General features: G+C 41.5%; 1 protein-coding gene across 1 annotated transcript in view; it reads right to left on the bottom strand.

Moving 5' to 3' along the window:
* Positions 1-2,624: 2,624 nt before the first annotated feature.
* Positions 2,625-11,279, bottom strand: part of LOC120998891 (shieldin complex subunit 1-like) — a 96,152-nt gene continuing 87,497 nt past the window's right edge. The window contains exon 3 of the mRNA XM_040429769.1: positions 2,625-3,429. Within this exon, the coding sequence (XP_040285703.1) occupies positions 2,963-3,429 (467 nt within the window). The 3' untranslated portion in view covers positions 2,625-2,962. The remainder of the gene's footprint in view (positions 3,430-11,279) is intronic.

Raw genomic sequence — 11,279 nt, 5'->3', positions numbered from 1 at the left:
ATATTAGGGAGTTTCCAACCTGTGGCTACCCAACTGTGGTAAATGAGCAGAGCGGGCGCCATAGACGCGGGGTGCCTGCTGTTTCTTATAGGCTAATGTCCGCAACTGGCGGTAATGCCGATCGCGGACATTTAACCCCTCAGATGCCGTAGTCAACTCTTACCAGTGCATCTGAGTGCGCGAAAAACTGGAAGTGCGCACTTCCGGTGATGCTCCGGCTCCCCCGTGCGGCAATCGGAGGAGCCGGAGCTTGTGTGCGGCAGCCCCTGTCTTTGTGAATGACAGGAGGTTGCTTCATAGTATTTCCTACGGAGCCCTCGCCTGTAATAGGGCTCCATAGGAAACTAGCAATTTTCTCATAGTCTCCAATGCTAATGCATTGGGGTCTATGAGAATAGCAATCTAATGATTGCTTGTTATAGTTCCCTATGGAAACTACAAAAGAGTGTAAAAAAAAAATATTTAATAAAGTTTTTAAAAATAAAAATAAAAAAACATTAAAATTCAAATCACCCCCCTTTCCCCAAAATAACAATAAAAGAACTGAAAAAAACAAAAATACACATCATAGGTATTGCCATGTGCGAAAACGCCCATAGTATAAAAATATATTCCCCATACAGCAAACAGCGAAACTGAAAAAAAAACCGGCAAAATGGCCGATTCAGTGTTTTTGGTTGCTTCATTTTCTACAAAAAAATTAAATAAGGCCTATTGCACACAACCGTATGGCTTTTTCAGTGTTTTGCGATCCGTTTTTCACGGATCCGTTGTTCCGTTTTTTGTTTCCGTTGTGTTTCCGTTTCTGTTCCGTTTTTCCGTTCCGTTTTTGTATGGCATATACAGTATACAGTAATTACATAGATAAAATTGGGCTGGGCATAACATTTTCAATAGATGGTTCAGCAAAAAACGGAACGGAAACGGAAGACATACGGATGCATTTCCGTATGTGTTCCGTTTTTTTGCGGACCCATTGACTTGAATGGAGCCACGGACTGTGATTTGCGGGCAATAATAGGACATGTTCTATGTTAAAACGGAACGGAAAAACGGAAATACGGAAACGGAATGCATACGGAGTACATTCCGTTTTTTTTGCGGAACCATTGAAATGAATGGTTCCGTATACGGACCGTATACGGAACGCAAAAAACGGCCAGTAAACGGGGGAAAAAAACGGTCGTGTGCAATAGGCCTAAAACAGTGATCAAAAAGTCATATACACCACAGAATGGTATCAATGAAAAGTTCAGATCGCCCCGCAAAAAAATGAGCCCCCATACAGCTCCGTACACATAATTACAAAAAGTTATATGGGTCAAAATATGGCGACGAAAAAATAAAACAGATTTTTTCCCAACTTTATTATTTTATCACTATCTAAACGCAAGAAAAACTATACATGTAAGGTATCGCCGGATTCGTACTTACCTGTAGAATGAAAGTAACTGGTCAGTTTTATCGCACATCGAACGTTGTAAATAAAAAACCCGTAAAACTGTGGCGGAATTGTTTTTTTTATGCAATTTCACCCCATTTGGAATTTTTTCCCCGCTTCCACTACATCAAATGCAATATTAAATGGTGGCGTTGGAAAGTACAACTTGTCTTGCAAAAAACAAGCCCTCATAAGGCTATGTGAACAGAAAAATAAAAAAAACTTATGGCTCTGGGAAGGCAGGGAGCGCAAAACGAAAACCCAAAAACAAAAAAAACCTCCGGGGTAGAAATGGTTAACACAGAATTGTAGGCCAATTAGCTGGAGTTTTAGTCCTCCTTCAAACAATTTTTTGCGTCAAAACGTGCAAATTAATAAAGTTTTGCCATAGTGGAGTGCAATCACATGCGTGTTTGGGATGTGTTTTCTTTTTATTTTGTGAAGTTTTGTACAGACGTTTTTCCTGGTGTTTTTGAAGCCCTATAGAGAAAAAAATAAGGAACAAAGGGATACTTAGAACGCCAAAGAACCCAATGGGAACTGCTTGTATAAGGCAGCTCTACATTCTGGTTCATAGAGAGCACTCTCAAGTCAGGGGTGCCCCTCTCTAATATCCGTATTCCCAAATAGGCATATAGACAGAGGTTGTCTTCATGAGATAACCCCTTTAAATACTTTAAGCGTTCCCTTTACCATCATCTTCTAGCATTTATGTTTTAGTGTGTGACTACTTTGCAGCAGGGCTTTTCTGGTTCTACTGTCATGGTGGTGGCAATGTTTTTTTCAGCTCTCTAATTGGAAATTGAAAAGAGCTGTTTATTCACTGCAATTCCACCGCTATATCCAATTTTGCTTCAAAGAGGTATGCAGCACTGAACAAGAATAAATAATATGAAAGTAAAAATTGAAGCTTTCAGAGTTTTTTATGCTTTTCACCTTTCTGAGATCAATTTCCATTTTTCCCAAAATAACCACAAGTGATAAAAGTTTATAAAACACAGAACAGGGGGTGGAATTCATTTAAATGATAATTCCTTTGGACTATAAATACCTAGAGTTCTTCACAGCTCTGCTGTTTGGAAGATAATTGTAAAAGTATGATAGACAACCAAAAAAGATTAAAGAGTAACTGCTTACTTTTTTTCCCCGCTTTAATCAATAGTACAAGTGATGGTAAGAAACCTTTAATACATCATTATAACATAAAAATACCTCTTTCACCACTATCACTGATTATCAGCTGATTATCCATGGCAGTCTGGGGAAAGAAAGAAGGAAGGAAGCATCTGCAGAGAGCAAGAGACACACAGAGACTGCTATATTTGTGTAACGTCCTCCATGCTACTGCTGCTTCTGTGTTAGTGAGAGACCGAGATAGGGGAGCAGGACCAACTCACAATAAAAGATGAAGCCTACAAAGGGGATAAGACTGGTGATAAACGAAAAATACAAGTCATGTAACGGCTAGTGTTATTCATCACGACGGCTTGTTCTGAAAAGTCACCTGAAATTATTTAAAAGTCAGTTTTGGGAGGGGGAGGTCTGGTCCAATATGAACCTGACCACATCTTTAGAAAGTCCAGGGACAGGTTCCCCATTCTTTGTGTTTTCTCGAGAGAAGACGTTTTCGCTGGAACGGCTCTGTAATACTTTCTCACCTTCCTGATTTAACACAATCTTACCCAACTGAAAACTCCGTAAAGCATATAAATGCTGCTTCCTGCTTAAGTCTGATATTTTCTCGGAAAGTTGGTCAGAAAAAGTATCATGTTTCCCTCTCCAAGAGCTTTGTTCATAAAATGCATCCAAGCTAGCTTGAATCTGTACATCATCGAGGCCTTGTTTTGATTCCACTTGATGTGAGTTCAAGGTAGCAGCACTTTGCTGTCTAACTCTGAATGCGTCACTACTTCGTGGCATATACTGAGATTTTCCATCTTCTTCCAACAGTAGTTCCTCATTACCTTCACAAGAATTTGTTCTCGAGCCTGCAGGAAATAAATAAAAATAATGAAAGACTCAATGTTACAGGGGGTGGTATAAAAACTCGGCCACATACCATCTTTATGTTAATAATGGATTTTATTAAGAATACTTGTAGCACTTGAGAGTTTCCAACATTTATCCAATGTAAATGAAATGGTAGGACCAGGGCTTTTTTTCTGGCGGAACGCACCGGAACGGCGTTCCGCCACCTTTTGACATCGCAGCCTGCCATGCTCCAGCATCGCAGGCTGCGATGTAATATCAGCAGGGAGGGACTGGGAGGAGGAGCTGGGGGCCGGTGCGTTCACTGTGCTCCGGCCCCCAGCTCCAGTACAGTGATAGAATGTGTAAAATTTGAAATGATTCCTATTCATGAGGCCCCCTCTGTAGACAAACATTCAATCTATCCATCCTACTCACAGGACTGTTATCGTAATCCAGACCGGCCGGGCAGACGAGCGGCAGCGTCACTGACTGACGTCACATTCCTGCCCGGCCTACTTTATGAATGAAGCAGGCGGCGCAGGCACGTGACGTCAGTCAGTGACGCTGCCGCTCGTCTGCCCGGCCGGCCTGGATTACGATAACAGCCCTGTGAGTAGGATGGATAGATTGAATGTTCTACTACAGAGGGGGCCTCATGAATAGAATCATTATTAATTTTACTGTACACATTTTATAACTGTACTGGAGCGCCAATGGGGGGGGGGGTCTGTGGATGGCACTGTTAAGGGGGGGTCTGTGGATGGCACTGTTAAGGGGGGGTCTGTGGATGGCACTGTTAAAGGGGGGTCTGTGGATGGCACTGTTATGGGGTGGGGGGGCTGTGGATGGCATTGTTATGGGGTGGGGGGTGTCTGTGGATGGCACTGTTATGGGGTGGGGGGGTCTGTGGATGGCACTGTTAAGGGGGTCTGTGGATGGCACTGTTATGGGGTGGGGGGGTCTGTGGATGGTACTGTTATGGGGTGGGGGGGTCTGTGGATGGCACTGTTATGGGGTGGGGGGGTCTGTGGATGGCACTGTTAAGGGGGGTCTGTGGATGGCACTGTTATGGGGTGGGGGGGGGTCTGTGGATGGCACTGTTATGGGGTGGGGGGGTCTGTGGATGGCACTGTTATGGGGTGGGGGGGTCTGTGGATGGCACTGTTATGGGGTGGGGGGTCTGTGGATGGCACTGTTATGGGGTGGGTGGGTGTGGATGGCACTGTTATGGGGTGGGGGGGGGTCTGTGGATGGCACTGTTATGGGGTGGGGGGGGTTCCACCACCTTTTCTCTGAGAAAAAAAGCCCTGGGTAGGACTGTAAAAATGTGTACATGTTTGATGTGAGGTCAGAGTTGGACTGGACCACCAGAGGAGCTTCCAGTAGGCCAGGCTCTGACATATTAATCCCCAAAGTCTGCAGAAGACAATTCCCTTGGAACCAACCACTTGCCACTTTGCAAATTTCAAATCTCTCATTACTAATGATATGTCCTTTGTATGTAATGTTAACAGTAATGATAACAATGCTATTAAAAGTGGGCCTGCACATTTCTGCATGGTAGCCCCTCAGAATCCTTTCCTAAGGTGAGCCCATAGAGCCCCAGCCTAACACTGTGGGGGGCAGTCACTGTCTTTGCCAATGACCTTGGGAAGCTCGTCAGTTTACTACAGTAGCGAACACAGTTTTCTTCCATTTAAAATCTTACTTCATAGTCCAGTGATGGCCAAGTGTGTTGCGATCAAGGAATGGCACACTTTTATGGTGCAGATGCTTCCTACGGGTAATAATCAGGCAAGAATAGTCCTCTATGATGAGTGACCTGCCCAACCATAGAGACAGAAGAGCTCTTTTTCCTGCTTTGTGAAAAATATGGCATGTTCTCGTATCCCAAAATTTTGTTGTATGTATGCTTAAATCTTTGTAATACATAGGTGTCTGTGCCCTTCAAATATAGATCTTAGAAGATCTCTTCTGTAGAGTCCAAAATGCGTTTTATCTACATAAAATGGTGGTAACTGCAACCACAAATACAGTTGTATTGTGTAAGTGTGATGTCTGGCCTTACAATGGTGTCGAGGGCAACATTTGGGGCCCCCACAATATGTAAAGCTGATGCAGTCAATTAGGCAGCAACTCAATAATAGTAATAAAAGTTATTTAATAATACAGATATAGAAAGGTGAAGGTTATAAATTTGTATGTCATTCGTGGTATGTGGAAAACTGAGTGGCATTCTCCATGAATACCACATCGGCTGCCATTAATGCTTGTCCCAATTATCTTTTAATAGGTATTTTCTATGGTTAAATTCATAGTCATGTAATCATTTGCTTCATTATTCCCCATAAGTGATTGTTTATCACTACAGTCACAAACCATGGTGTATTCGGTCACTTCAAATTGCAGGGAATCGGGTACGGATGGATAAAAAACACAGCACAGCAGATAATTGCCAATTAAAATACTTTGGTAAAGCAAGAAAAAAACATATTTTTTATAGCTTTAAAAATATTCAATAACCTTAACTGGGAGGACTATAAAAAATGTAAACTACATGACATGCTAGCAATTTCTGTGGATTTCGAGACATCAAAGACTGTCAGTCCCAGACACACTGGTTATCCCATTGAAGCCCAGTAAGATGCAGTCCTATTATTTAGAGTACAAAAAATTGACTGAAATTTAAGTAGAACTATTAGGGGGACAATGTAAGCATGAAACTATGACTTGATGATAACAATGAAGTGCCTTCTGCACAAAAAAAGAGGGTCTGGGTATTAAAAGAAACAAACTTTATATTCACCATAAGTGAAATACTCCACATCATCATCATACTACATTGGTCTATAAAACTTAAAGAATTTTACTATTGATGGCCTATTCTCAGGATTGTTCCACGGGGGTCTAATACCCCACCAATCAGTTGTTTCAGAGTAGCTTCAGCGTCAGAAATACACCGCTCCATCCACTAGTAGGGGCCGGAGGCGGGCAATGTGGGGCTGCTTCCACTCACTTCAGTAATCGTCTCCATGCACTACCCCGGTGTTTCTCAACTCTAGTCCTCACGACCCCTCAGCATGTCATGTTTTCAGGATTTCCATTGTATTACGCGGGTGATAACGGTATTGTCAATGCATCGCGACTTATAAGGTATTCATTCTGTGGCATATTCTCAAATTATGAGCCCTGAGGACTGGAGCTGAGAAACACTGCACTACACAGTGGACAGAGCTAGGTAGTTTCGGGGCCAGGGCTACTGCAGAACAGCTGATTGGTAGGGTACAGGGTGTCGGACCCTGCCGATCAGATGCGGATGACCTATCCTGGAGATAGGCCATTAATAGTGAAATCCTGGACTAACCCTTTGAGCTTGTTTTTGGTTGGTATTTGGTTAGAGATTTGATATAGTTTGACCTCCATGCAACCAATGTCAGGGCTGTTAGAAGGTGCACCATAAAAAAATAATAATAATCAGTACCATTTTTTTCTAGCATACTCATGTAAATACAGTGATCCCTCAAGATACAATTGGCCTAAGGATACAATATTTTTAACATATGCTCTTTTCTGGGCCATTGTGAGTTGAAACTAGACTCAATATACAATGTCTCAGACTTAGATTCAACCAATCGACATGGCAATTTGACTAGTAAGACATCTTTAACCCCTTAAGGACCCATGACGTACCGGTACGGCATGGTTCCCGAGTCCTTAAGGACCCATGACGTACCGGTACAACATCTATAGTTCATTGAGCAGGCACCACGGCTAAATGCGCGGGGGGTCCCATGACCCCCCCCCGTGTCGGCGATCGCCGCAAACCGCAGGTCAATTTAGACCTGCGGTTTGCGGCTTTTACCTGGTGCGGCGGCGGTGGTCGGCGGTGCCATCGGGTCCCCATGGGGCTGTGGGGGGACCCGATGGCATGGAAGGCAGCGTGATGCCTTCCTGAGGCATCGCGCTGCCTTCCGGTGAAGAGCCTGTGAGATCCAGCCCCCTGGATCTCACAGGCCGGAAGCTGTATGAGTAATACACACAGTATTACTCATACAGCCAATGCATTCCAATACAGAAGTATTGGAATGCATTGTAAAGGATTAGACCCCCAAAAGTTCAAGTCCCAAAGTGGGACAAAAAATAAAGTGAAAAAAAAGTTGAAAAAATAAAGTTTTCCTCCAAAAAAGTTAAAAGTTTCAAGTAAAAATAAACTTTTCCCCAAATAAAGTAAGAAAAAATTGGTAAAAAAATAGGGGAAAAAAAAAGTATACATATTAGGTATCGCCACGTCCGTATCGACCGGCTCTATAAACATATCACATGACATAACCCCTCAGATAAACACCGTAAAAAATAAAAAATAAAAACTGTGCTAAATAAACAATTTTTTTGTCACCTTACATCACAAAAAGTACAACAGCAAGCGATCAAAAAGGCGTTTGCCCACCAAAATAATACCAATCTAACAGTCACCTCATCCCGCTAAAAATGAGCCCCTATCTGAGACAATCGCACAAAAAATAAAAAAACTATGGCGCAGAATATGGAGACACTAAAACATCTTTTTTTTTGTTTTAAAAAAGCTGTTATTGTGTAAAACTTACATAAATAAAATAAAAAGTATACATATTAGGTATCGCCGCCGCGTCCGTATCGACCGGCTCTATAAAAATATCACATGACCTAACCCCTCAGATGAACACCGTAAAAAATAAAAAATAGAAAACTGTGCTAAATAAACCATTTTTTGTCACCTTACATCACAAAAAGTGTAATAGCAAGCGATCAAAAAGTCACACGCACCCCAAAATAGTGCCAATAAAACCGTCATCTCATTCCGCAAAAATCATACCCTACCCAAGGTAATCGCCCAAAAACTGAAAAAATTATGGCTCTCAGACTATGGAAACACTAAAACATGATTTTTTTTGCTTCAAAAAAGAAATCATTCTGTAAAACTTACATAAATAAAAAAAAGTATACATATTAGGTATCGCCGCATCCGTGACAACCTGGTCTATAAAAATATCACATGATCTAACCTGTCAGATGAATGTTGTAAATAACAAAAAATAAAAACGGTGCCAAAACAGCTATTTCTTGTTATCTTGTCTCACAAAAAGTGTAATATAGAGCAACCAAAAAACATATGTACCCTAAACTAGTACCAACAATACTGCTACCCTATCCCATAGTTTCTAAAATGGGGCCACTTTTTGGAGTTTCTACTCTAGGGGTGCATCAGGGGGGCTTCAAATGGGACATGGTGTCCAAAAAAACAGTCCAGCAAAATCTGCCTTCCAAAAACCGTATGGCATTCCTTTCCTTCTGCGCCCTGCCGTGTGCCCGTACAGTAGTTTACGACCACATATGGAGTGTTTCTGTAAACGACAGAATCAGGCCCATAAATATTGAGTTTGGTTTGGCTGTTAACCCTTGCTTTGTAACTGGAAAAAAATTATTAAAATAGAAAATCTGCCAAAAAAGTGAAATTTTGAAATTGTATCTCTATTTTCCATTAATTCTTGTGGAACACCTAAAGGATTAACGACGTTTGTAAAATCTGTTATGAATACCTTGAGGGGTGTAGTTTCTTAGATGCGGTCACTTTTATGGAGTTTCTACTCTAGGGGTGCATCAGGGGGGCTTCAAATGGGACATGGTGTAAAAAAAAACAGTCCAGCAAAATCTGCCTTCCAAAAACCGTATGGCATTCCTTTCCTTCTGCGCCCTGCCGTGTGCCCGTACAGTAGTTTACGACCACATATGGGGTGTTTCTGTAAACTACAGAATCAGGGCCATAAATATTGAGTTTGGTTTGGCTGTTAACCCTTGCTTTGTAACTGGAAAAAAATTATTAAAATGGAAAATCTGCCAAAAAAGTGACATTTTGAAATTGTATCTCTATTTTCCATTAATTCTTGTGGAACACCTAAAGGGTTAACGACGTTTGTAAAATTAGTTTTGAATACCTTGAGGGGTGTAGTTTATAGAATGTTTTTTTTTTTTGGGTGGTTTCTATTATGTAAGCCTTGCAAAGTGACTTGAGACCTGAACTGGTCCCTAAAAATTGGGTTTTTGAAAATTTCTGAAAAATTTCAAGATTTGCTTCTAAACTTCTAAGCCTTGTAACATCCCCAAAAAAATTTAATATCATTCCCAAAATGATCTAAACATGAAGTAGACATATGGGGAATGTAAAGTAATAACTATTTTTGGAGGTATTACTACGTGTTATAGAAGTAGAGAAATTGAAACTTGGAAATTTGCTATTTTTTACCAATTTTTGGTAAATTTGGTATTTCTTTTTAAATAAAAATAATTTTTTACTTCATTTTACCAGTGTCATGAAGTACAATATGTGACGAAAAAACTATCTCAGAATGGCCTGGATAAGTCAAAGCGTTTTAAAGTTGTCAGCACTTAAAGTGACACTGGTCAGATTTGCAAAAAATGGCCAAGTCCGTAAAGGGCAAATAGGGCCGAGTCCTTAAGGGGTTAATGGTTGTTTAGCTCTTTTGGACACCAGTTGGGCGACGACTCCATTTTATTTTTCTGGTACATCTATGTACTATGCAAGACCTTGCAGATGCTCCTGCTGTCACCATCATTCTTGACTGTTTTATTAAGGACTTGCTTTATATGTCGTGGTTATCTGCTTATTTTTCTTAAAACTTCACTTTTTCTTATTCTGTGGTGACATTTTTGGGCTTTGGAACCAATTACTTGTTTTCCATAGAGCTATGGACTCCTCCTCCGGCCGGCCCTGTCAGCATTTAAAAAATCATGCGCCTGTGTTGATTCGGCGCAGGCGCTCTGAGATAAGGAGGCTCGCCTCCTCAGCACTCCCTCAGTGCGCCTGCGCCGATGACGTCACCGAAAGAGAAGACGTCATCGGCGCAGACACACTGAGGGAGTGCTGAGGAGGCGAGCCTCCTTATCTCAGAGCGCCTGCGCCGAATCAACACAGGCACGCGATTTTTGAAATGCTGACAGGGCTGGCCGGAGGAGGAGATCACGGCTGGCCCTGTCAATCAACAAGAGGAGGGGGTGGTTTTCTGCGCTGCTACCAGCAAGTAGACGCCCTACTTGCTGGTAGAAAGGTAGTTAGCATATTATAAAAGTAAGTTTTTTGCAAAATCTACTGAACGAAAACTATTAATAACATAAGGTATAGCAATATCGCATAATAGGGATTATAAGTACACAAAAAAAAAATCTGTTTAGTGGGGTGACAGAAGCCATTTAACAGATGATTTGGTTAGGCATTTGGTCCTCATATGAAAGGTGTTGGGTTACAAGGTCCCATGGAACAGTTGGTGTAGAAAATGCATATTCCATCTTGTTCAATAAGAAAATGTGCATTATACAAGAATCAGGGCAGGCTGAGGTTCCAAACAGATGATTGCTATTTAATTAGAAACATTAACGACTTAGACACCATCCTGAATGGTGCAAATGTCATGTTTAATTAAGGAGCTCGGATTTGGTTTGCAGCTGGTGACCCGTGCAGATAAATTTCAGCACAACGAAGGAGCAATGAAGATAAAGCTTTGCACATGGCACCTTCATGCTGTTTTCTAACCGCACAGAGAGCTTACAAGTGGCAGGCTCTATGGAGTGCTGATAACCTCTCCTCCATCATTACATTTTTCTAGAATAAAGCAATAGTATCTGAAGGAAAGACATCATTTATCTCACAGCATGAGACTGTTGGAAACATCCCACTGACTGACGCACCACTAATGAATAACCCTATGCCAATCCTACGTACCAGATATTTTTAGGTGAAAACATCTCACTAGAGCAATGGATGTTTAAAAGGACAGTCGAAGAAAAAACTGATGTGTTATAGTGAGTGCTGAGA

The sequence above is a fragment of the Bufo bufo genome, chromosome 4, assembly GCF_905171765.1.
Source record: "Bufo bufo chromosome 4, aBufBuf1.1, whole genome shotgun sequence".
NCBI classification, from domain to species: domain Eukaryota; kingdom Metazoa; phylum Chordata; class Amphibia; order Anura; family Bufonidae; genus Bufo; species Bufo bufo.
Note: the sequence above shows the minus strand (reverse complement) of the source record. Positions and strands in the feature narration are given on the sequence as shown.